General features: G+C 39.5%; 2 protein-coding genes across 2 annotated transcripts in view; both read left to right on the top strand.

Moving 5' to 3' along the window:
* LOC139442386 (papilin-like) overlaps positions 1–27,632 on the top strand; it is a 177,724-nt gene that overhangs the window by 108,811 nt on the left and 41,281 nt on the right. The window contains exons 16-22 of the mRNA XM_071223189.1: positions 14,184–14,312; positions 15,387–15,518; positions 22,398–22,538; positions 22,648–22,788; positions 22,898–23,038; positions 23,294–23,434; positions 25,960–26,091. Of these exons, the coding sequence (XP_071079290.1) occupies positions 14,184–14,312; positions 15,387–15,518; positions 22,398–22,538; positions 22,648–22,788; positions 22,898–23,038; positions 23,294–23,434; positions 25,960–26,091 (957 nt within the window). The remainder of the gene's footprint in view (positions 1–14,183; positions 14,313–15,386; positions 15,519–22,397; positions 22,539–22,647; positions 22,789–22,897; positions 23,039–23,293; positions 23,435–25,959; positions 26,092–27,632) is intronic.
* On the top strand, positions 18,607–21,557 carry LOC139442639 (low-density lipoprotein receptor-related protein 4-like). Its single transcript, XM_071223498.1, has 8 exons — positions 18,607–18,689; positions 18,858–18,998; positions 19,178–19,318; positions 19,571–19,711; positions 20,153–20,293; positions 20,838–20,978; positions 21,088–21,228; positions 21,338–21,557. The coding sequence occupies exons 1-8, from the start codon at positions 18,668–18,670 to the stop codon at positions 21,481–21,483; spliced, it is 1,014 nt and encodes a 337-aa protein (XP_071079599.1). The 5' UTR covers positions 18,607–18,667; the 3' UTR covers positions 21,484–21,557.

Genomic DNA, 27,632 nt, shown 5'->3' with positions numbered 1-27,632 from the left:
ATCCACCGGGAAGTCACATAGGCTAGTATAGAGGGTTGTGAATGAAGAAGAATGAATAACCCCTTTCATGCTCAGGATTAGATTCCAGATTAGATTTCATGTTAATTATGTGGCCATGATCCAGGGTTAGGCTTTTTTATTTTAGGGAGGCTGTCACCACAAGCTAATACATAGCGGAGTGGTAAGCCTAACCAGGGCCAAATCCTCCCGATATTGTAGGAGACGGAGGAGAACCCTAGGCAGCCGTGAGGAGAAACAGGTTTCCGTGAAGTATCATGTACAAATGTCAGTACATCATGAATACAGCCTGTTTGTCTCCGTGACAAGAATCATAAGAGGCTCAAGGTAGAAATTAGATGCTGTATGATATGCTGCTTCTGTTTGGCAGGTACCTGAATGAACAGACACCAACATATACTACTCACAAGAAGTTAAGGTTCACCTGATTCTTCCATATTACATAGTTATTGTCATGCCATGGGAGGCTTAACTATAGTAATATGAAAGAATCAGGTGTCCTTAAGTTCTTTTGAGTGGTGTGTGTGTGTGATAAGGTCAAAATGTCATGTAGTGCTGAAATTCAAGAAGTTTAAAGTACAGGGTGGAAGTTTTTGTTTGCGAGGAAATTATGTACTGTAACTGTAGGGCTGGAACGAGTCTAAATTTAATGCCCATACCCCCCTCCTCTATTACCCCAACCCTACTCTACCTGGTCTTTCCCCCCCCCCCCCCCCCCCCCCCTCTATTACCCAATCCTATCTCGGTACCCACTCTAGGTCTCCGGAAATGTCTCAAAATGTACATTTTTAGAATAGCCCTGGCAAAACGTATTTAAATGCACGTATTAAACAATCCGGTCATGCATTCACTGAAGTTGAATTAAGTATCTTTATTCAACCATATGAAAAATCAGAAGGAAAGGGTGCACAGTCTGAAAGAAATGCGAACCTTAGTGACTTGTAGTGCAACCATAGAGTTATTGATAATTTTTGTCATTAAACAGTATATCACGTGACTAACCACGGGCCGGGTCGGGGTAGTCCTGTGGGTACCCGGGTCCTACTCAGTACCCACCCGACCCGGGTACCCGAGTTACCCGTCCCAGCCCTACGTAACTGTAACTGTTCATCCGTGGGCTTGATGCTGGAACCTAGGAAAGTTTAGGAGACACATACGAGAAACATTTTGAAGACGTTTATTGACTCAGAATGAATGTTGTTGTAGGTGTTTTTTCTTGGTGCACTAGGGACTTGCTAGTCTCCCCTACACACCTCAGAGCATGTATTAAATAGAACATGGGGGTGCCATTCCACTCGCATCTCCATTTCAGCTCTTGAGACTTGAGGGTTCCCTAATACTCCAGGTTTCCTTTACAGAATTATTTTTCAGATTTACAAAAATTATGGCTGATGCAATTCTCTATTTTGACTTGTACCATACGTTCCCACATTTTTTAAGGTGAGCAATTGACATTCCTTTGCATGTGTTTGTGATGAGTGCCACCGATGGGACAGGATAGGCTCACCATTTCACGAACACCTGGTATCATCACTATTTGATAGTGATTCATAAACACATGATCATGATAGTCAGAATTGTACAATCAACTCTGCATTTAGCAGAAATTTCTTGTGACTATAGAAGGGGTTTTGTCGCTTTTATATTATTTGACAGTATTTCAGGGACTATTTGTTAGTCAAAGTTGGGACCAGAGAAACAAGAATCTGTGTTTGACTAAAAGGTAGTCTATACTATGAAAATTAATTGTTTAATAGACATTACTTAGAAGTTGGCAGATAGCAAATTAGACACAATTTATTGATAACAACTTCTTTAATACTGTAAAAAGTGACATTTCGGTATAGATCCTTATACCGTTGTCAAGCAAGACTTGCTTTCGGTATAGATCCTTATATCGTTGTCAAGCAAGACTTGCTTTTGGTATAGATCCTTATTCCGTTGTCAAGCAACACTTGTTTTGCGGTATAGATCCTTATACCGTCGTCAAGCAAGACTTGCTTTCGGTATATATCCTTATACCCATTGTCAAGCAAGACTTGCTTGACAACCGTATAAGGACCTATACAGAAATGTCGATTTTTACAGTATTAAAGAAGTTGTTATCCATAAATTGTGTCTACTATGTATGAAAATATTACATTAAATGCTTTGAAAAATTGCATTGTCAGTAGATATTTGAAAATACAGTAGATAATAACTCCTCCCCACAGCATGTGTGGCATGTTTTCTTTCACCTGCTCACATTGCTATAAACATCACAGGCGGGACAGGAGCATGGCCCATCCTGTGACAAGCCTGACCGGCCAAGCTCTACCACTCACACTACAACACAAATATTTGGCAATTAAATCTCCAGGCAAGTGTCAAATCTGACAACAAATAAGAAAACTAAATCATTGAAGATTGTCAAGTGAAAGATCAAAGGCGAGTCTGGTATGACAGTCGTAGGGAAGAGTGATTGCTGTGGACGGACAGGTGATATAGATGTCGGGCTGCACCAGGCACTCCGAGAGGTCAATACCAGTGGACTATTACTTACATACAATCAGCAGAATGTACAATATTCTAATCACAAGTGGCCACAATAAATTTATTTTTAGATTTTCATAAAAATATTTAAAAAATGTGAGGTTAGAGTCCCATCATTTTTTATATGCTTTAAAACTTGGCTACAGCAAACTTCTAAGGGAGTAACAATAATTTATATTTGTAAATCGTTACTCATGAAAGTAGAGAATATGTCCATTTTCTTAGATTGAAATGAGAACTGAAAATATGTTTATGGCAGATCACCCCAATCTACCATTGCTTACAGTCTTTGGTGCCTTGAAACTAACCTAATAGTTGTCACAAAATGGATACATTCCATGACTTGTAATACTTTTTTATCTGTGTTTATTATATACGTGTACTACTGTATCGGAAAAAATTTAGAAATGTGTCCTGGGAAGGTATCACCTTGAAGTGAACTCCTTGGTGTTAACGGATTGTGCTTTCTTCACCCTGTGTGTGATGGATGGGCTCATTAGCGAGTAACGTCAGAATGCTGCCGATAGCAGCCAATTACCTTATTCTTCAGACCGCCTCCGTGGTCTAATGGTAGAGCGTCCGCCCGGAGAGCGGAAGGTGCAGGGTTCTATCCCCAGCCGTGTCATACCAAAAGATGTTAAAAGATGGTACTTGTTGTTACCCTGTCTGGCGCTCGGCATTAAGGGGCTAAAACAAGGACTGGTCGGCTCGGAGTCAGTATACTGTGTCTGAGTGGGGTGGTCATGTTAAACTGCGGCATGGTATCTCAGTGTGCTAGCACTATAAATCAGAATCAGTCCGGACTAGTACAAGCAGCCACACACACACACACACACATGTGCATGCACGTCGCTATATAAGTGCAATAATCTTGGACGCGATGTTAAACCCCATTTCACCTCACCTCACCATATTAAAAGGCGACTATGTTTGTCATAAGAGGCGGCTAACAGGATCAGGTGGTCAGGCTCGCCCACTGGGTTAATGCATGTCATCGATCCCAATTACTTGGATCGATGCTCATGATATCATAATCACTGGATTGTCTGGTCCAGACTCGATTATTTACAGACCGCCGTCATATAACTGGAATATTGCTGAGTGCAGCGTTAAACAACCAACCAACCGACCAACCAATCATATAATAGAAGCGACAACCATGGCCTACTGTTATGAATGTTCATTCTTTTGTATTTCTTTTGTAATTATAAATTATATTTGGATAACTTGTTGTTGAAACTTTTCTACTTTTTTATATGATCTATACACTTTTCATGTTATGTACAAGACCACAAATGAAAGGTAGGCAGAATTTTTCAGAAAGCGTCCATTAGTTTATTCACATGACTGAATGGAAAAACGTGTTTTCACTTTTTCGATCAGCGTAATTAATATGTTCAACACATGTTCCGACACATGTTCAGTGCAGATTTGACAGATGGTTGAGACTGGTTATTTTCTGGCATTCAGATGTTTCACATTTACAGTTGCTGTGAAGTCTTATACCCATTAGCCAGCATCTATTTGAACCATGGTTTATTTTGTCAAAAGACGCAATATTTGCTAACTCATGCATGGGCAAAGACACATTAAAGTGGCCTGATAGAGGTCATGAATATACATTCTCCATTGTCTCGTATAACTTCATGTGTTACAGCAGAATGAAAAGCTAGACAAGTATGACAATTAAGATGGTGGCATATGGACAGCTTATTGTTGGATATTCGATGTAGGTAACCCCTTTTGATGAAAGGTTAACTGAACAACCCAATGATCGGTAAAGAAATGACAAAAGGCATCTATAAAAGCCACTGTTTTTATGACAGGACATGAACGCAGTTCAATATATCACACCTTCTTCACTCAATTTAATGTAATAAATATCCTTCAAGATATCCTGTCTGTAGTTCCATTAGCAAGTGATGCATGTTAGATGTGGCATCTTGCAATAAACCTGAATGAGCATGGATTCATTTATATGCTTGCCTTGTTGTGATACTGCCATCAAAGTGTCACTGTCTGGTACGTTTCAATGGAGGTGAAATGGGCACTTGTATATTTCAATGTGACTGTTACGACCGAACAAACGTGTCCCACCAGAGTGGATGATATTACTTGTGAGAGGAAACCCATGCCATGAGATAGTTACTTGGCCATGAGATTGACTACATTAACCTCCAGGAGGATTTTCTGTTTAATATATTTCCCTCCTTCACAAAACTGAGCAAGGGTCTCTTCTTCGTGTTGTTGACACAAAGGCAGCACTGTTCATCCCTTCTCCTGTGACCCTATACCCCTCGTATGTTCCTAACAATACTGGCACCATGCCGACTCCATTTCGGGGCCAAGTTTTGTCAGCTGACAGTTGGTTTACCTGGGCGCATCATTGAGGGCTGTCAACTGAGTGTTATAATAGGCCCCAGCAGGCCTCATCGCTGTGGTAAAGGTGGGCCTGGGGCATCTGATGATTGGCCTGCAAGTGGCAGGGTCTTCACAGGGCTGGAACACAGCTACAATGTGGGGACATTGCCCCATGAAAAGGGTGACTGGCAGAACCTGTGTGGCATATCATAATAGAAATCGGAATGATGTTACAGTCATCTCTTTGAAGAAAATGCTCCGATTCCAGTCGTAAGATGGCTATCATTTATTTAGTCTCATTGCCGCAGATCTTGAAAGTTGTATTCATAAATGATAAGATGACCTCATCGTCATGTGTCGTGATGGGCTTGTCAAATAGGATAAATCCTTGAAGAATACAATAAAGATGTCAAAGATAACTTTAATTTTAGTTCAAGTCAGATGCACTGAGTGAGTGAGTGAGTGAGTGAGATGATTTTAACACCGCTTTTAACAGTATTCCAGTTATATCGCAGCGTGTCAGCTTAATGTGGGAGGAAAGCCTGAAGTGATGCAGGTCTCAGACGTTTACCACTTCGGTGAAACCCTCGAGCACGGGTATGGTGCTTACACACCTAGAAACATAATCGGGGCGAACCGGGATTCGAACCCACAATCATAGGTTTCTGGCATGCCTAAGGTATGCAACTCTGCACAGTGAATCGCAGCATCTTAGATGACTGGGCCACCGTGCCCCGTAGATGCACCGAGTGAAGAGGTTTGAAATAAGCATATTTTGAATAATAACACTCATGCCTTGCACAACTTTGTGTACATTTTGTTAACCAAAAAAATAACATATCTTATATGGGAAAGTGTTGAATGTTGACATAACTTGAAAATTTCATTTATAGCAGAGTCAGCTAGTCCTTAATGGCCTGTGTAGCCTGATGCAGACTGTTTGTTTTAAACTTTAACGAATGATTAGATGAGGAGAGTTTGCTTCAAACTGGCTTGAACATTCACAGGCACAATTAAGCACAAGCTCAATGTGCACAGTAAAAATGATGCAACAACTAAGATTTGGGCCTATCTATATGATATGGATGTTCTATTACAATAGTGAGTAAGTGAGTGAGTTGGGTTTAACGCCGCTTTTAACAGTATTCCGGTTATATCGCGGCGTGTCAGACGTTTACCACTTTGGTGAAACCCACAAGCATGGGTATGGTGCTGACAAACATAGAAACATAATCAGGGCGAACTGGAATTTCGAACCCTCAATCACTGGTTTCTGGCGTTTCCAAGGGACGCAACTCTGCACAACAAATCATGGCACCTTAGACAACTGGGCCACCCGTGCCCTCTCTTTTACAATATGATGTGGATGTTCTATTACTATGTGATACGGATCCTGGGAATGAGGTTGGAGGACTGAAACAGTCTCGTGGAGCATGCAATGTCTTTTGGCTCTCAGGCCAAAGAAGACATCGCATGCTTAACTTGTGAGCCTCCATTGATTTGACCTTTCCAAATGATATAAATAAATGATGTTTTTCTGACATGGACTTAGACAGAAAGGGTTAATTCCATTCACTGGCCCTTGCACGATGAACCATCTACCAAAATAGAGAATGAGTAATTAGTGGTATCAAATATTGACGATAATTATACCTGTGGTAGACAGTTGTCATGTCATCATGCATTGTGTGGAATCCTTTACACTGTAGGATATGAAAACACAGTTTATGCATTTGACAACAACATTTGGGTTGTTAAATTCCTACTTCTCTATAATACCCAGGGGTAACCAATTTGGAAAATATAGGATTTTTGGTTTTAAATAAGTTGCAATAAGTGAGTATGGCTTTATGCTACTTTTGGCCATATTTCAGCAATGTCGTAGCAAGGGACACCAAAAATGGGCTTCACACATTGTACCCATGTGGGGATTTGAACCAGGGTCTTTGATGTGAAGAGCTAAAGCTTTAACTACTAGCTACCCCACTGTCCCACAATGAGTAGATAAACCAGCAGTAGACATTCGCTCTAGTATTCTTGTCCTTGCAAAACTGACCAATAGTTATGATATGACAAGCAGAAATTTGCCATTTTTAAGGGTTTTTGCCATAAAAACTAAAATTGTTAGTTTCTACCAATTCAAACTGGTGGTCATTTTCACGAGGAAGCAACTACCGTAATCGACGTAATAAGCACCCTGCTCTAAGAAGCGCCAACAGCGATATTTGCTAATGTATTGGCCAGCAAACAATCCCAATTAGCACCTCTTCCAATTGATCAATTTACACAAGACATATTTATTTGTGTATAATACGCCCTCGTGTGTTATATGCAACCCATACCATGGGCAATTAAATTCTGGAAATATATATCTGCTGTGTCTAATATGCACAGACTTTTCTTTTGTATCATTTCATGCTGTCAGCATAAACCACAAAATTTACGATCTTGATAATTTTATTCTAATAAGAGCCCTCTATTTCTAAATTTGAGAGTGCCCTAGGCGCTTATTATGTCGAATACAGTATTTAGACCTGGAGCAAACAAATGGCCTACTATGGAGCGTAAGGACTTTATACATACAGAGACCATATATCGGTTTACGGTCTCTGATTCATATGATAATAAAGTGAAGTTCAAACACATGCATGAGAAAACATTCACCAAATTCAATACACTTAGAAGATGAAATATGAGTAAATCAAACCTTTTGGTAAGAAATGAAGTGTTGCATGTTAACAGAAGCATGGCGAGCTTTATTGTCATCAATGATAATTAGTGTGTTTGAGTGAATGTGCAACTAATTACTGTTAAGAGGAATAAATGGAGCAGCTGCCAAGTCCTGCTGATGGGCAGCTTTTTAACAGGCAAGATGCTGAAGTATGATGCAATGTTGTTAGGTACGGGAGATGGTATCAGGGCAGTCTGTGGCCAAGTAATCAGCCTTTGAAGGGAGATCCCCTAACATTGGAACAGGAATTCAACACTGAGATAATGGAGACGAAAAGATGTCAAAATCAACAACTTGAAGGATTTGCAACTTGTCAGTTTCCTTGTCAACAAAACAGCTTTGCTAAATCCATGCTAGACGGCTTTACCTGTGATGGCACGACATATTGCGTGCAGTAGGCTGCGGTCAAGCTTTGCGAATGTCACAGCGCATTAGATGAAGGGAATTTTAAACTACATTTAGTTGATCATTTCATGTGTCATTAGCAGGGTCAATTGCTAATGATGTTTACAGTGTTACAAATATGGCACCGCGTCCAATGTTTGCCACCATCAGCAACTTGTGGTAAAGCCATCAGTATTGCTTTTTCTAAACTTGGGAGTCATGACCTCTTTACCCAAATACAGTTGAGTTTCTATTATTCTATATCAATTTACTCTGTTAAATAACCCATGCAATAAGTGTCAGTTCTGAAATTACTAAAATTATTGTAAATACTCAGGCTTAATTTAGATTTCTTTACCGAATTAACTACATCAGTCATGACTTGTATAAAAAAAAATTGCCAGTATTTCATGAATTTATTGCGTCAAACATTGCAGGAACATAATTGCAATACACTCATGTTCTCATCTCCGTGTGCGTTCCCTATATTTAATGTGTTCTCTAATCTAGTTGCAGAATGTAGCAATGAATTCGAAAGGCTAAAGCCATGTTTTATAATGAAGTATACATGAAGCATGATGTCTAGCAAAATATACAGTCGGTGTTGAAATCTCAAAGAAGCATGACTTAATTACGTGTCCAATTTTCAAGAATCATGAAAAAGACATGTTTGGTGCAAAATGGCAATGCGTTAGATGTACATAAAATTTGTTGCATTGAAATTGGTTGCAGATTGCTGAATAAGCTTTCAAAGGAGTAACAGGAATTTGTGAACCCCATGACCCCAGTTTGAGGTCACAGGTGTCAAACAGGCAGTTAGCTGAGGTAGACTCGTAAAGATTTCATTCAGCACCTTCCCTTGTAATTTGGCTGGGAAACTAATTCATTGTTAAGAGCTCAGCATTTATTTAGCACCACATAGTGGTGTGAAAATCTGGATCTGGTTCCCCGATAGACAGCAGTTGTTTGCTGAAAGTGAAAAACGCTATGATAAAATCAGTACTACAACTACAAGTAGCTATCAGCAGGCTCGGATTCCTTTACAGAATGCTATTATTTGCTTGATGTGACAAACAAAAGAGTGAAGCAGGAATAGAGGTGCTTGTACAAAAAAACACCCTAAGCTTTCAGACTAGAAATAGGGCTAATTCAATGAAGGAGAAAATTGGTCATTACTGGGCAGAAACATTGCTGTGAGTGGGCAGAGAAAGGTCAGCGTATGTCCAGTCAAGGTTGACCTCAAGCGCTCACCTCAGCCAGGTGTGGCAGTCTCACCTGCCCGATTGTCTGCAGGACAGACGGTCATCCATTTCAACAGTATCACATCAATTTCTCTACCCTCCCCATGTGGAGAGGGGCAACTACAGTCTGCTTGAGACATAACACCATAAAATAGGATCTCAGTGGGCTAGTTCTGGACCACTGGCTTTTTACTAAGCTCTGATATTTTACATAATTGCCCAACTTTAACGCCATGCATGCACAAGAAGCTTCCATCTTTTCATCATTTGAACGATGAGTCATGAGCTGTGAAAGGAGGAGTAATGGAAACTTATGGATTAATTTCATTGTTTAAGATTAAGATAATTGGTGAAACATGACTGTGATTGTGCTGAGACACTGGGATTGTGTGTAAAAACATGCATGTATGTGAATAATGTCGACTCTGCACTGCATGTGACCCTCACATTTCAGCTGATGCAATTACCGTATTTGACACAATAAGCGCCCTGCTCTAATAAGCGATATTTGCTAAAATATGGGCCAGTGAACAGTCCCAATTAGCACCCCTTCCGAATGATCAAAGTACACTTATTTATTTGTGTATTATACGCACTCATGTGTTATATGCACCCTTAATTATGGGCAATTAAATTCTGGAAAATATATCTGTCGTGTATAATACGCACAGACTTCTTTTGTATCATTTCAGGCTGTCAGCATAAACCACGAAATTTACGATCTTTCAACTCTGTTTTTTTTACCAAAATAATATTGTAATAAGAGCCCTCTTATTCTAATTTTGAGAGCGCCCTGGACGCTTATTACGTAGAATACGGTATCCCAGTGCTGATGGTTCACACAGTTTAACTGGCACTATTGACAGTGTTTTATACATTTTTTCACCATGCGTGCATGAAACTTGTATGCTAAAGAGCTTGTTTCAGCATTTAGAGTGATAAACTAGGGTATTATTTCTGCGTTGTTTCTCACAGTGTCTTGACCTAGTTCAATATATAATATTTCATGCACTCAACTAGATGTTTTCGGCATCTTGTGATGCCTGCTACCTCACATCTGGTATTTCAGTCTTCACATTAAATCTTCCAAAAGCATCCCTCCAATTTGGATGAAAAATGTATATTGTTGATTGAAAAAAAATGAAGACAATGACATGTACAAATTGTTTTTCTACAATTATGTCTCTCGCATCTGGTATTTCGGTCTTAACATTAAATCTCTCCAATTTGGATGAAAAATGTATATTGTTGATTTAAAAAAATGAAGACAGTGCAAGTAAAGTGACATGTACAAATTGTTTCTTTACAAGCATGTCATGATTGTAAGAAAACATATCTGACATTGCCAGAGTGCCTGACATTGGAGGACACAGACAGCCTGAGACAAGGTCTGTGTATGTGGATGTGGGAGATACATGTAATTTGTTGAAGGAACCACAATGGATGGAGGGGGGGGGGGGGGGGGGGGGGGGGGGGGAGGTAATCCTTTTTCTGTCCTCTCTGAAATTTCACCGGCCAAGGGTCATTTAATTTAGAAAGTAGAGCTACTTAAGCAAAATAATGTATTCATTTTTTATATCAAAATTAAAAAAAATATTGCTTATATTATATAATCTGGCTCTAGATTTCAACATAAAACAATAAATAAAAAGACAAGAACTGTAGTTTAATGTGTAAAATAACCCTTTCTTGCCACATAACAAATACAGTTGTGTGGAAAGGGGTACATCTTAAACACATGACAATGACTTTTTATTTTGTTCAATAAAACAGAAACATCACTGCTGACACTTACACCAGAAATAGCATGTCAACAAGTCTGTCCTGAAGTCCTGTTATTACAGGGGCGGTCGGGTAGCCTAGTGGTTAAAGCGTTCGCTCGTCAAGACCAGGGTTCGATTCCTGACATGGGTACAATGTGTGAAGCCCATTTCTGGTGTCCCCCGCCGTCAGCAATCAGGGAACGAATAAATGTATCATTAACATCAACATCATTTGAGTCATTACCGTATGTAATAACTCAAATGATAATTACGGTTATTAATTATTAAACAAACCTTAGCGGTCAGGGAATGAATAAATGTATCATTAACATCAACATCATTTGAGTTATTGCCGTAAGTAGGATATGTTTAACTGATTCACCGGAGGTAACGTATATACACCGTTTTATATGTGAAAAACACACACGGTAGTAGAGATCCCTTCAAAATACCTAGCGTAGCGAGAAATAACACTGTAAATAATCATGTCCTGTAATTGGGAAATGCATATCATTCACAAGAAACTATGGGGCTAATTATTTTTCTTTCCGTGTCATGTTGATTCCTAAATTTGACTCCACTGAGCATTCAAAACATTTCACAATATTACAACTTTGTAGTTTGTCTTAGAGATGATACTGTCAATCACAAGATAATATAATGGTTTGAGGAATGAACTGAGGGCGATATTCATAATATCCCTCACTGGTGTCAGTCGTCAGTCACAAGTCTTCATGGAATATAAGGATAAACATCCATAGAATATACAGTTTGCAAGTCATTGGATTTATTGCTGATTTATTTTGGTGAGGCAAATGTGTGATCTCATGAGTCAGTGATCATGGACATACATATTTTTTATACCTGTAAAGATCCGGGGTAGAATAGGTCTTCAGCAACCCATGCTTGCCGTAAAAGGCGACTATGTGTGTCGTAATTGGCGACTAACGGGATCGGGAGGTCAGGCTCGCTGACTTGGTTGATGCATGTCATCGATACCAATTGCTTGGATCGATGCTCATGATATTAATCACTGGATTGTCTGGTCCAGACTCGATTATTTACAGACCACCGTCATATAGCTGGAATATTGCTGAGTGAGGCGTAAAACAACAAACAAACCAACCAACATATTTTTTAACCCCTAAATATCTTGAAAGGTACTTGAATTGGAAGGCATATAACTCCGAGTGATGTTTCTGTCTCAAAGAGATCTGTATTAGAACAAACCCAAGTGGCATGGATAGTTGCTTGTAATATCAATCACTGGATTGTCTGGTTCCCTGTACATACATTACATTAATTACTATTCATGACATTTTCAAATTCCCCCAAATGAATTTCCTTTAAACTGAAGAAACTTTGTATTTTTCGTTTTTTTAAAGTTCACCATTGCATGTTTAGGTTTTATGCTCAGACTGATAGTAATACTGACAATTCATTGGTAACATTGAAAATTAACAAAACCATTTTGTAAAAGTGAAAACTCCTCTTAGAATGCTCATTTCACATAACAGATTGTACCTGCAGTAAGTTTTGTTTATGTCTCAAAATAAACAGGGAGGTATAGGTTCTCCCACCCCCCCCCCCCCCCCCCCCCGGCATGCACCTATCAAATATCTCATGTTTGTTTACCACCAGGGTCAAAGGTTGTCAGACATGTATTTTCCTTTCCCAGAGGGGAATGTTTATCATGTGTGCCTTTCGTATATAGTGCTACATTTGTAATACTCAGACATACAAACAGAATACCTTGTCTTTAATTAACTCAAATGAAGAATAATACAACATGATTCCATGACTGACTCATTTATAAACTGGCAGCAATGGTTTCGTTATAAACAGCCAAGTCTGATTAACTTGTCTTATGAATGACTGCTAACTGAGACGAGCAGTATAGCTGCAATGATCTGCAAGTGTAGCAAGATTTTACAGCTACTGCCAAGCTCTATGATAAAGTATATAATTACTAAGATTTCCATTATCCACCACAGGGACAATTACAGCTGTTTGACAATGCATTCTGTTTTCATTTCATTTTAATTAAGAAGACGTTATTTATTCATACCGGCACCCAAGAAAGACCTCATTATCGAGGGTTTATGGAGTATTCAAGGAGAATGTTCTGATCTAGCTGCAACTGGTCCTACCTGGTTTGTTTTGTTGTAGGATTAAATAAAAGCGATAAGAAACTTTCCACATTCATAAGAAATCTTTGCTAGAAGCAGAGTCGATTGTATGATTCATACTGAATCATGAACATGTGTTTATGAATAGCTACCAAATTGTGATGATACCAGGTGTTTGTGACAAGATGAGCATATCCTGCCTTGTTGGTCACAAACTCATGCAAAGGCAAGTCAACACTGATGCGTCAAATTTGGAAATGTCCTCCACATGTCTGTCATACTTTCTTGAAAGCTTTGCTGAGGACTTGAATATTGTAACCTTGATCAAGCTTATTAAAGACATTTGGAGCTGAAATGTAGAATGTCCTTGTTTCAGTATCAAATAATTTGCATACAACAAGATAAATAAACAAGAAGTTCTTTAAATTAGACAGAATGAACATTTTTAAAATTGAGGAGAGCAGGTATTTAAATGAATTTTTGTGAACATTCTGATTGAATGAACCAATATGCAATGCAATATACTGGCTCATACACATATAATTTGTTTGTTTGTTTGTTGCTTAATCAAACAATATTCCACCTATATGATGCCAGTCTGTAAATAATCAAGTCTGGACCAGAAAATCCAGTGATTGACATCATGACCACTGATCTACACAATTGGGTTAAAATGACATGCATCAACCAAGTCTATGAGTCGGACCACCCGATCCCGTTAGTTGCCTCTTACGAGAAGAAAGGGTTGCTGAAGATGAATTCTAACCTTGATCGTCACATATAGACTGGAACATAAACATATACCGTATTTAACGTAATAAGCTCCCAGGGTGCTCTCAAAATTAGAAATATTAGGGCTCTTATTAGAATATTATTTTGGTGAAAAAAAACCCAGAGTTGAAAGATAAATTTTGTTGTTTATGCTGACAGCCTGACATGTTTATATACGACAGATATATTTTTCCAGAATTTAATTGCCCATATTTAAGGTGCATATGACCAATTCCATAACTTCTTGCTTCAGGCGGCGCTCCGTGCAGCCCGGGCAGTTCCCGGTGTCGGAACATCGAGAAGTGTATCCCCGACGCTCGGCTATGTGATGGCTTCAATGACTGTGGGGACAATTCTGATGAAGAGCACTGTCAGACAATAGGTAGGTGGTGAAACATGGTACGAGGATTGATTGATAACTTGTAAGCCTCGCATGAAAGGAACATCCTCCCGAGGCAAGGGCATAAACTGACTCTAAACGTCCAGTTTCCACCCTTGCTGAACTAGGCTGGAATTCCGGAGTTACATTTTGGCTGGACTAACGAGTCTATGCACAGTCCAATCAAAATCGCATAACGATTTCAACAGGCAGATTTCAATCGACTGCAGGATTTGCAAAACATGTGTACCGCCAACTGGGTTCCGACAGATATTTTGTGTTTTATTATGTCATTAATCATGTGTTCAAGTGATCTGATTCACTTTTATTACAATATAGAGCTTGATTATCGATCAGATCATCTTGACTTGGCGCCACCATTTTAATTTAAGCGAATGCATGTGATATGAGAGATGGAATCTGATTGGTTGTAATAGCCACTAGTGGTGCTATGATGGTGCCTGGAAATTCCAGCCTAGTTCGGCAAAAACCTTCCTGGATAGAGCTAGATTATCATGAGACATGATGTGCCTGGTTGTAGCTTCAGTTCGCAGGGAGTCACCGTGATGTGCTTGCACACATGTCTAGCTGTGGATCTTATTGAAACTTTTGCAATTTTCCGAATTAATGATTAAATAGTCACATAAACCCAGTGGGGATTCCGGGTTAGACTAGGTCCCCAGTAACCTATGCTTGTCTCCCCGTGGGATTCCGGGTTAGAATAGGTCCCCAGTATCCCAGTACTGGTTGTAAGAGCTGACTGAATGGATCGGGAGGTTTGCGTGTCATCATTACCCAACTCCATGGATCCTTGCTCACAATATCAATCACTGGATTTTCTGGTCTCGAATATTAACAGCCACTGTCATGAAGCTGGAATATTGCTGAGTGCGTTTTAGCAGGGTGTGGAGTCATCCCACAGATGACATCCTTAACCTCTTTGGTCATGTGGACAAGGCGTCCGACCTCGGATCAGAAGGTCCGTGGTTCGAATACCATCACAGGACTCGGAAATTTTATGGTCGCTACACACACATACACGCGCTCAGTCACATGACGTCTTGTTTTCCATGGTAGACGCCAACAAGCAGTGTGGGACAGGCCAATCTATGTGTAGTAGTATCAGGAAGTGTGTGGCGGACTCTCAGCGGTGTGATGGACACGATGATTGCGGAGACAACTCGGATGAAGACGGCTGTCAAAGCACAGGTAGAAACACAGCCTGCATGCTCAGCTGACATCTCTCATCCATGTCATCATGCACTCATCACTTGATACAGCCACACAGCTTAAAACATAGCTTCAAGCTCAGCCTGTTTTCGGTATACATTAACAGGCAAGGGACCAGTCATTTATTAAAGAAAGGGGTGGGTCGGAGGTTTTAATCCAGTAATGTACTGAAAATAATTACCCTTCTGTAAAGTTTGTCATTTTTTTGGATGACTTTCCCCATGTGCTTGTAATTCTTTTTATGGCCCTCCCTGAAAAGAAAAAAATGTAAAGGCGATATATTTTACTGTAAAATGTCCATTTTTTTCATGACCCACCCCAAATATAGGTATTATTTTTTATGACCCTCCCTGATTCCTTCTGACCCATCTTTCTGTGAGATAAATGACAGGTCCTAACACAATTGAAATAAATTACAAAAAAACCTAACTGATGTGTTTTGTTTCCATAGGGACAAGTCAGGTGTGGAAAGATAACTACATTTTGTTTTTTCTGATGCCATGCAGGATCCAGCTTTGCTTAAACTTCTCTACATGGGGAGATTATCAGCAGTGTTACTGCCCAGCATGTGGCTGTAAATAGCTGCGAAATAAGTAAAATATTATATCAGAGACCATAAAATCTTAGTCAATCCCTTGGATTTCTATCATTTTAAACTTGGCTTCAAGTGATGAGTGAATGCTACATCTAACACATATAATCAAATGGTGACAGCATGATAACTATCTCGCATGAAGTCATTAATCAATAATTCTTTAGCTGACTGAGCTAATAATTTGTCAGAGGATAACCAGCAATGATCCTCCAACAGATACTAAACACTGACAATGCCACCATTTGAGCCAGAGTGATACAATCACTTTCCCAAGAAACAATAGAAATAGACAACAGCACTCAGTATGCATGTCCAAAAAGATCAATTACAAAGTTCAACTACATGTATGCTTTGCAGAATAAACATGCATCTTTCACGGATAATGTTTATGAAATATCATGTTTGGAAATCTATTCCACTACTTGTATGTCAAATGGCTGTATTTATCACTGTACTAACACACATGAAGTGTGAAGCAATCTGAATCATCAAAACTAACACTGAAGGAGTCATTGTCGGCTCGAGTACTACAGATACCTTATTCGAAGTAATTAGCGCCCCGCTCCAATAAGCGCCCACGGCGATATTTGCTAATATATTGGCTAGTGAACAATCCCAATTAGCACCCTTCCGATTGGTCAATGTCCAAAAGACTTATTTTTTCGTGTATAATACACACTTGTGCGTTATATGCACCCTTGATTATGGCAGATTAAATTCTGGAAAAATATAACTGTTGTGTATAATACGCACACACTTTTCTTTTGTATCATTTCAGGATGTCAGCATAAACCATGAAATTTACAATCTTTCACCAAAATCATATTCTAATAAGAGCCCCCTATTTCTAATTTTAAGAGCACCTTGTGCGCTTATTGTGTCGAATACAGTAAGTATCCCATGTACTTTTTGATATACAGAAATGTACAATGATTAACCATATCAGAATACAGATCGGCACTTGATACCAAAACGGAGGATGAGTCCATATTCCTCAAACCAAAAATGGTTCATTTTGTTTTGTTTGCCGTGCTGATTGTGGACCATGTTGTGTTTTACGGTCTTATACCGTACAGCACTGTGTATATTGTGCATCCTGGAAGGGATCTCATACAACAGTATGACAATTCTGGTTCAGAACATGAAGAAACTCTCCCATTTTCGGAGACATGTAGGTGAATGCATACTGTACGTCATACTGGATTTTACCGCGGTTTGGCATTCAAGAAGCCTGTTTAGCAGACTGCCAAATGGCCTCACCCCAGGGTACCATTCTGTATTCTGATTTTGGACAGGGTACATTTCTGTGTACCGAAAAGTACCTGGGGTACATATCTGTAGCACCCGTGCCAACAACCACTTCTTCAACAGAACTACTCGTCACGATATGGCTGTAATATTGCCCATGTGACGTTAAATTTTAACTCACTCACTCAACAGAACTAACCCAAGGTTCATACAGACATATAAAGGCCTTGAATTTTGAGGTCCCTCTTGAAAAGCCTTGATTTTTAGATTCAGCCTTAAAAAGCTTTGACAAACACCAAAATAGCTTGAAAAGCTTTGAATTGGTAGAAAATGATGTCTGCTTGTTTATAGAAGCATTACAATTCATGACAGATTAATTTAATTTATTTGTTGGTTGTGAAAATAAACCATGGAAAATTTGTGATATTCATACTTTTTAGGTCTTAAACTAATACATAGTATGCTGGATTAAAAACATATTGACACACTTATGGTAATTACCCTCCTAAAAAGCCTTTAAAATGACAGTCAATCTCATTAAAATCAGATCTTAGTTCTCGCTACCGCTAAACAAAGATCTGGGGACATCCCATTACGGGTCAAGTCAGAACGTCCTTTCATTCATCCAATCAGAGCGTCGATTACCAGATTATGAAAGTGACAGTCGGAATGTGATTTCTAATCATGCAACCAAGAAATATTTAACACGGGGTATTCTGAACAACAGTTACAGGTTTTATGATTATATCCATTACAATCTAGGCCCTCTATAAACCATTCAAGAATGTTCTTCTTATCAGTTTAAAATTTTTTAATTGAGAATACGTCAAAATAAGTTTCGAAGCATAGTCGCCAATTTGAAACTAGTGTCGTAAAGCTCGAAAAAGCTGCCTTCTGATTGGCTAATGTCGATTTCTTGTCAGTCATTTCATTGGTCAGTCAAAATTTGCGAAAGGTCGTTCTGACGTGACCCGTTATGGGATGTCCTCAGATCTTTGTTTAGCGGTAGCGAAAACTAATATCTGATTTTAATAAGATTGAATGACAGTTGAAAGCATTGAAAAGGCCCCGAATGTCAGTATTCCATGTCTGAATGAACCTTGTAACCGTTGTGTTGTCCATGTGGTAACTGTGCATGTACCTGCTCCCCCTGCAGGTGGGAGGGATGAGTGTAGCCCTGGTGCCTCCATGTGTCGGCGCATCAGGAAGTGTGTGTCCGACTCACAGAGGTGTAACGGTCATGACGACTGTGGGGATGACTCCGATGAGGAAGACTGTGTAGCCAATGGTACTGGTCGTCAGTTTTGGTGAATGTTTCTTGTTTTAGTAGTAGTTGTAGTATTTCGTCCAATACCAGCTTTTAATAATGAATCTAATTGACCTAAATGCTTTTGTTAAAGAATTGATTAATTTAATGAGTAGCAGTGGCCTGAATGACAATGCATGTACAGCAATAGTGCATACCTGGTTGCCAGGTGGGTCTGTCATTCAGTGTGGGACGGGATCTTCCTCCTGTCGCCGGGTCAGGAAATGTGTGGCAGATTTACGTCGCTGTGATGGATACGATGACTGTGGCGATAATTCTGATGAAGAGAACTGTCAGACTTATCAAGAAGGTTATTCCAGATTCTTATAAATTCTCCTAGCTGTAAGACTGAAAATTTGAATCATATTAATTGAAAATCTAATATCAATGAGGAACACTGAAAGTGGCACTTTTACATGTAATTATTTCAATCTTGAGAAGTTAAAGAAAATTATGTTCATCACAAAATTACAATTACTTATTCACCAGAAACCGTCAGAAATCCATGTGGCCGTGGAAGATCCATGTGTCGTAGTGTCAGGAAATGTGTGGCCGACTCACAGCGTTGTGACGGATATGACAATTGCGGGGATAACTCAGATGAAGAGAACTGTCAAACGAAAACTGAAGGTTGTTTTGTTTTATCCATCAACCTGATGTCATTTTCAAACAAGCTCAGCCTCTTAACTATAAACTAAGCAAACAAGTATAGTTCTGAAGTTAAGTCCGATGGATCTTAGATGCTTTAAAGGCCATAATTTCTTGTAAATGGTTTATCGATCTGCAACCCCTAAAACAAGATGTTTATGCCTATTTGATGCAAACATAGACCAACACGAAAATAAATCGTACACAAATGATGACACCCAATAATATTCTCAGACCGCAACAGCAGCCCATGTGGCCGTGGCCGATCCATGTGTCGTAGTGTCAGGAAATGTGTGGCCGACTCACAGCGTTGTGACGGAAGAGACGACTGTGGTGACAACTCAGATGAAGAGAATTGTCAGACAGAAATAGAAGGTTAATATAGAATTATCTGTAGTTGGTAGAATACGATAGAAAAATGAAAATATGTAGGCGTGGCTATAATTTATGGAGTAGGTAAAGTTGACATTTTTGATGATGGATTATTTTTCCTTCTGCGTTTTGTGTTTCAATGAACCAAAACCTGCAGGTGTTGAAAGAACAAAGTATAATTCATAGTCATATGAACACATCAGACATCTTTCATGATGATTTCAACAGGTCTCCCTGATGTATCCCATCATGCAACTTTAGTGTTGAATGCAAATATGTAGGAGTGGCTTCAATGTATGGAATAGGAAAGTTGACTCTTCAATAATGGCTGGATTTTTTCTTCTTTAACACTGCTTCTCTCTTATGATGACAATTAACTTATTCCAAAACTAACTATTCTTTGAAAGTTACCTTTTAAGTGTATCATTGCACAACTTTTAACAGACACCAACAAAAACCCATGTGGCCGTGGCCGATCCATGTGTCGTAGTGTCAGGAAATGTGTGGCCGACTCACAGCGATGTGACGGAAGAGATGACTGTGGTGACAACTCAGATGAAGAGAATTGTCAGACAGAAATAGAAGGTTAATATGGAAGCAATCAAAAGAAATGTGCAAATATGTAGGACCCGTGAAGATCTTGCTTAGAATTGGTCTTCAGCAACCCATGCTTGTTTGTGAGAGACGACTGTGGTATAGGGTGGTCAGGCTCACTGACTTGGTTTCATATATGTCATCGTATCCCAATTGTGTAGATCGATGTTCATAATGTCTATCACTGAATTGTCTGGTCCAGACTATTACCTTCAGGTCACTGTACCTGGGAAATTGCTGAGCATGGCTTTAAGCAACAAACAAACAAACAATCAAACAAACAACAACAAAAAATGTGTAAGAGCGGAAGGATTATAATATCTCCAATATAATCTCTACTGTAATACTGGGTATATGTTAAAATAATAAGATAAAAGATTTGATTTATGAGTTGGCTCAGCCATGGAAATAGATGGACCTGACATTGGTCAAAAGTAATTTATTAAAGTAATTCATTTGTAGTTGATTAGAGTATCAGAATGCTATAACCTGAATGATGTATTTCTTTAAAGTGTCATTCCACAACTTTTAACAGACACCAACAAAAACCCATGTGGCCGTGGCCGATCCATGTGTCGTAGTGTCAGGAAATGTGTGGCCGACTCACAGAGATGTGACGGAAGAGACGACTGTGGTGACAACTCAGATGAAGATAATTGTCAGACAGAAATAGAAGGTTAATATAGAATCATCTGTAGTTGGTAGAATTCCATAGAAAAATGTAAATATGTAGGCGTGGACAGTGAGTTTGTCATCTATAATGTATCTGGATAACTTTTTGACAGACACCAACAAAAACCCATGTGGCCGTGGGCGATCCATGTGTCGTAGTGTCAGGAAATGTGTGGCCGACTCACAGCGATGTGACGGAAGAGACGACTGTGGTGACAACTCAGATGAAGAGAATTGTCAGACAGAAATAGAAGGTTAATATAGAATCATCTGTAGTTGGTAGAATTCCATAGAAAAATGTAAATATGTAGGTGTGGACAGTAAGATTATCATCTATAATGTATCTGGATAACTTTTTGACAGACACCAACAAAAACCCATGTGGCCGTGGCCGATCCATGTGTCGTAGTGTCAGGAAATGTGTGGCCGACTCACAGCGATGTGACGGAAGAGATGACTGTGGTGACAACTCAGATGAAGATAATTGTCAGACAGAAATAAAAGGTTAATATAGAATCATCTGTAGTTGGTAGAATTCCATAGAAAAATGTAAATATGTAGGCGTGGACAGTGAGTTTGTCATCTATAATGTATCTGGATAACTTTTTGACAGACACCAACAAAAACCCATGTGGCCGTGGCCGATCCATGTGTCGTAGTGTCAGGAAATGTGTGGCCGACTCACAGCGATGTGACGGAAGAGATGACTGTGGTGACAACTCAGATGAAGATAATTGTCAGACAGAAATAAAAGGTTAATATAGAATCATCTGTAGTTGGTAGAATTCCATAGAAAAATGTAAATATGTAGGCGTGGACAGTGAGTTTGTCATCTATAATGTATCTGGATAACTTTTTGACAGACACCAACAAAAACCCATGTGGCCGTGGCCGATCCATATGTCGTAGTGTCAGGAAATGTGTGGCCGACTCACAGCGTTGTGACGGAAGAGACGACTGTGGTGACAACTCAGATGAAGAGAATTGTCAGACAGAAATAGAAGGTTAATATAGAATCATCTGTAGTTGGTAGAATTCTATAGAAAAATGAAAATGTGTTGGAGTGGCGATAATTCATGGAATTGGTCAAGTTGACTTTTTCAATGATGGCTGGATTATTGTCTTTTACCACTGCTTCTCTATTATGATGACAGGGCTGGCAGGGTAGCCCAGTGGTTAAAGCTTTTGCTCATCACGCCGATGACCCAGGTTTGATTCCCCACTATGGTACCAGTACAGTGTGTAAAGCCCATTACTGGTGTCCCCATCGAGATATTGTTGGAATATTTTTGAAACGTACTCGCTCAATCTTATGAGGACAATTAACTTACTCCAATCCTTAACTACTCATTGGACAAAACAATTTGAACAGCTTGATGTTGAAGGTTACACTTATAATGTATCATTTCACAATTTTTAACAGACGCCAACAAAAACCCATGTGGCCGTGGCAGGTCAATGTGTCGTAGTGTCAGGAAATGTGTGGCCGACTCACAGCGATGTGACGGAAGAGACGACTGTGGTGACAACTCAGATGAAGAGAATTGTCAGACAGAAATAGAAGGTTAATATAGAATCATCTGTAGTTGGTAGAATTCAATTGAAAAATGTAAATATGTAGGCATGGACAGTGAGTTTGTCATCTATAATGTATCTGGATAACTTTTTGACAGACACCAACAAAAACCCATGTGGCCGTGGCCGATCCATGTGTCGTAGTGTCAGGAAATGTGTGGCCGACTCACAGCGTTGTGACGGAAGAGACGACTGTGGTGACAACTCAGATGAAGATAATTGTCAGACAGAAATAGAAGGTTAATATAGAATCATCTGTAGTTGGTAGAATTCCATAGAAAAATGTAAATATGTAGGTGTGGACAGTAAGTTTGTCATCTATAATGTATCTGGATAACTTTTTGACAGACACCAACAAAAACCCATGTGGCCGTGGCCGATCCATGTGTCGTAGTGTCAGGAAATGTGTGGCCGACTCACAGCGATGTGACGGAAGAGACGACTGTGGTGACAACTCAGATGAAGAGAATTGTCAGACAGAAATAGAAGGTTAATATAGAATTGTCTGTAGTTGGTAGAATTCCATAGAAAAATGTAAATATGTAGGCGTGGAAAATGATTTTGTCATCTATAATGTCTGAAGAAAGGATTCTACAATTGTTGGAATCTTTTGTTTTTCACTCCTTCTTTCCTGTATTGAAACAAAACTTATTCCACTCAGCATCTCGCCTTTGAATGAAAGGATAGAAACAGTCTGATACTGATAGTTACCCCTTAAATGTATCATTGGATAACTTTTGACAGACACCAACAAAAACCCATGTGGCCGTGGCCGATCCATGTGTCGTAGTGTCAGGAAATGTGTGGCCGACTCCCAGCGTTGTGACGGAAGAGACGACTGTGGTGACAACTCAGATGAAGAGAACTGTGGAACAGACACTGAAGGTCAGTGCCAATAAGTTGAATTTTTTCTGTATTGAATTTTTTAATGTATGGAAAGTTGCAATAGAAACTGAACCAGACTTGTCCCAATTTAACATATCTAACTGATGATAGCACATGATGGCAGTAAAGGGCTGTGGCGAATTTTCAGGAGAACAGAAAACAGAAAAATTATGTTTTTAAATATTAAAGGCTGAAAAAAACCATTCAGTTAAGGTTAGTTATAGTATCCCATATAGCCAAGTAACTGGAACATGGTGTCGTACCAATAGTATCCCATATTGCCTAGCAACTGGAACATGGTGTCATATCAATAGTATCCAATATAGCCAAGTAACTGGGACATGGTGTCATACAAATAGTATCCCATATTGCCTAGCAACTGGAACATGGTGTCATACCAATAGTATCCCATGTAGGCAAGTAACTGGAACATGTTGTCGTACCAATAGTATCCCATATTGCCTTGCAACTGTAACATGGTGTCGTACCAATAGTATCCCATATTACCAATTAACTGGAACATGTTGTCATACCATTAGTATCCCATATTACCAAGTAACTGGAACATTGTGTCGTACCAATAGTATCCCATATAGCCAAGTAACTGGAACATGGTGTCATACCAATAGTATCCCATTTTGCCTAGCAACTGGAACATGGTGTCATACCAATAGTATCCCATGTTGCCTAGCAACTGGAACATGGTGTCATACCAATAGTATCCAATATTGCCTAGCAACTGGAACATGGTGTCATACCAATAGTATCCCATATTGCCTAGCCACTGGAACATGGTGTCATACCAATAGTATCCCATACTGCCTAGCAACTGGAACATGGTGTCATACCAATAGTATCCCATATTGCCTAGCAACTGGAACATGGTGTCATACCAATAGTATCCCATACTGCCTAGCAACTGGAACATGGTGTCATACCAATAGTATCCCATACTGCCTAGCAACTGGAACATGGTGTCATACCAATAGTATCCCATACTGCCTAGCAACTGGAACATGGTGTCATACCAATAGTATCCCATACTGCCTAGCAACTGGAACATGGTGTCATACCAATAGTATCCCATACTGCCTAGCAACTGGAACATGGTGTCATACCAATAGTATCCCATATAGTACACATTTCAAGTAGACCAGCTGCTGACATCTAGTTATGTAGCAGTATGAAATAGCCCAATGTCCCATTCAAGTGTTGAGTAGTATATAAGATATGGAAAACTTTTAAGGCTTTGGTCATTTTGTAGAAGTCACAAGGTTTGGCAGCAATCCTGGGCCCCATTCCATGAAGTGATCGTAGCGCTATGTCTATCATAAGCCTATGTTAAAGTATGGGAGTTATGATCATCTTAGCCCTATGATGGCTTTGTGGAATGGGACCCTGGATTGAAGGAATTTATATTTCACAATAACATGTATAAGTAATTTTAAGGTATAGTCCTATTAAAACATGGTATTCTCTAGTTTTGAGGTTTTATAGTTTATGAAACTGGAACTGAAGTCATCAGATGAGTGAGATTGGGACATTTGTGGATTGAGTTTTCCCTGCAGTAAACATTTAATTTCTAAGATCATGCTGCCATTACTGTATTCGACGTAATAAGCGCCCCGGTCTTATAAGCGCCCACGGTGATATTTGCTAATATATTGCCAACTGAACAATCCTAATTAGCACCCCTTCCAATTGATCAATGTACACAAGACTTATTTATTCGTGTATAATATGCATGCATGTGTTATATGCACCCTTAATTATGGGCAATTAAATAGTGGAAAAATATATCTGTTGTATATAAACAGTTCAGACCGTCAGCATAAACCACGAAATTTATGTTTCAACTCTGTTTTTTCCACCAAAATAATATTCTAATAAGAGACCCCTATTTCAAATTTTGAGAGTGCCCTAGGCGTTTATTACGTCGAATACGGTATATAAAATACATCCACAATTTTTATAAAGCTGGCTGTACATTTCACTTTTTGAATTGGAATCTTACTGTAGAAATTGGAATGAGGGGAACAACCCCCACCCACCCTTAGCCCCTGAATCCTCGATACCATCTAACTTTTCACTGTGAGTCTCATTGCTCACTTCTGAATCCCAAATATTTTGTATTTACTTAGCACAAATCTCAAAACCAATGAGAAAAGGGTTCAATTGGAAGTTAAAAGTACTGAAAAAAACTATAAAAAAATAAAATATATAAAAGAAATATTTGTGCACACCATTTTTTTTTCAAAGGTTGAATCTTTTTTTGCATCCAGCATAGCACACTGCTGAGTCCCGAATACTCTCTAAACAGACCCCCGAATCCCATGTACAAAAGGGGGTTAGCAGCCTCTGGGATGGTGGGCACATTGAGAGCACATTTCTTCAGATTGTCAGGAAATCAACCTGTATAAAACCATGCTTCTTGCTTTATTTCTGTCTCGCAATTGTAACTAAAATTCATGAATTTAAATTGTGCATGAATCTGCTATTAATCTTTAATCAAATAATTTCCTCAGAAACCAACAACAGTCCATGTGGGCGTGGCAGGTCCATGTGTCGCAGTGTCAGGAAATGTGTGTCTGACTCGAGGCGCTGTGATGGATATGACGACTGTGGTGACAACTCAGATGAAGAGAACTGTGAGAAAGGTGTGGATAAACACAAGAATTGCCCTGACCTACCATCATCACTGTGCTCAAATACAGTTCATCTGTTACAAACAACAAACAACTAGGTCCTCATCTCAGGAAAATATTTAATTGTTTTATTTTAGCAAATTCCTGTTTATGTTTTCTTCATTATTGACTTGCAATCAAGAGCTTCTACCAAGGTGCGTGACATGCGCTTCTTTGACTGCAATAACAATTTGCTAATTGCACAAATCAGTCCAAATGCCTGCATCTGCCAATCCCTTAATTGGGCTCTTTTTCTTTGTATATTGTATATGGGGCAAATTGTTTTTTCCATTGTGCCGGGGTCACTATGAGCTCAACAGTTCACTGTAAACAGTCTATCTGTTGTCTACCTCACAGTCTGGTAGGGATAGTCTTGTGTCTACCTCACAGTCTGGTAGTGATAGCCTCCTGTCTACCTCACAGTCTGGTAGTGATAGTCTGTTGTCTACCTCACAGTCTGGTAGCGATAGTCTTCTATCTACCTCACAGTCTGGTAGCGATAGTCTTCTATCTACCTCACAGTCTGGTAGTGATAGTCTGTTGTCTACCTCACAGTCTGGTAGTGATAGTCTGTTGTCTACCTCACAGTCTGGTAGTGATAGTCTGTTGTCTACCTCACAGTCTGGTAGTGATAGTCTGTTGTCTACCTCACAGTCTGGTAGTGATAGTCTTCTGTCTACCTCACAGTCTTGTAGTGATAGTCTTCTGTCTACCTCACAGTCTGGTAGCGATAGTCTGTTGTCTACCTCACAGTCTGGTAGTGATAGCCTCCTGTCTACCTCACAGTCTGGTAGTGATAGTCTGTTGTCTACCTCACAGTCTGGTAGCAATAGTCTTCTGTCTACCTCACAGTCTTGTAGTGATAGTCTTCTGTCTACCTCACAGTCTGGTAGTGATAGTCTTCTGTCTACTTCACAGTCTGGTAGTGATAGTCTGTTGTCTACCTCACAGTCTGGTAGTGATAGTCTGTTGTCTACTTCACAGTCTGGTAGTGATAGTCTGTTGTCTACCTCACAGTCTGGTAGTGATAGTCTGTTGTCTACCTCACAGTCTGGTAGTGATAGTCTTCTGTCTACTTCACAGTCTGGTAGCGATAGTCTTCTGTCTACTTCACAGTCTGGTAGTGATAGTCTGTTGTCTACCTCACAGTCTGGTAGTGATAGTCTGTTGTCTACTTCACAGTCTGGTAGTGATAGTCTGTTGTCTACCTCACAGTCTGGTAGTGATAGTCTGTTGTCTACCTCACAGTCTGGTAGTGATAGTCTGTTGTCTACCTCACAGTCTGGTAGTGATAGTCTTCTGTCTACTTCACAGTCTGGTAGTGATAGTCTTCTATCTACCTCACAGTCTGGTAGTGATAGTCTGTTGTCTACCTCACAGTCTGGTAGTGATAGTCTTCTGTCTACCTCACAGTATGGTAGTGATAGTCTTCTGTCTACCTCACAGTCTGGTAGTGATAGTCTGTTGTCTACCTCACAGTCTGGTAGTGATAGTCTGTTGTCTACCTCACAGTC

This window comes from Haliotis cracherodii, unplaced genomic scaffold (genome assembly GCF_022045235.1).
Source record: "Haliotis cracherodii isolate W230 unplaced genomic scaffold, xgHalCrac1.p SCAF_5, whole genome shotgun sequence".
Taxonomy (NCBI): domain Eukaryota; kingdom Metazoa; phylum Mollusca; class Gastropoda; order Lepetellida; family Haliotidae; genus Haliotis; species Haliotis cracherodii.
This window is presented reverse-complemented; position numbering and strand designations above follow the sequence as displayed.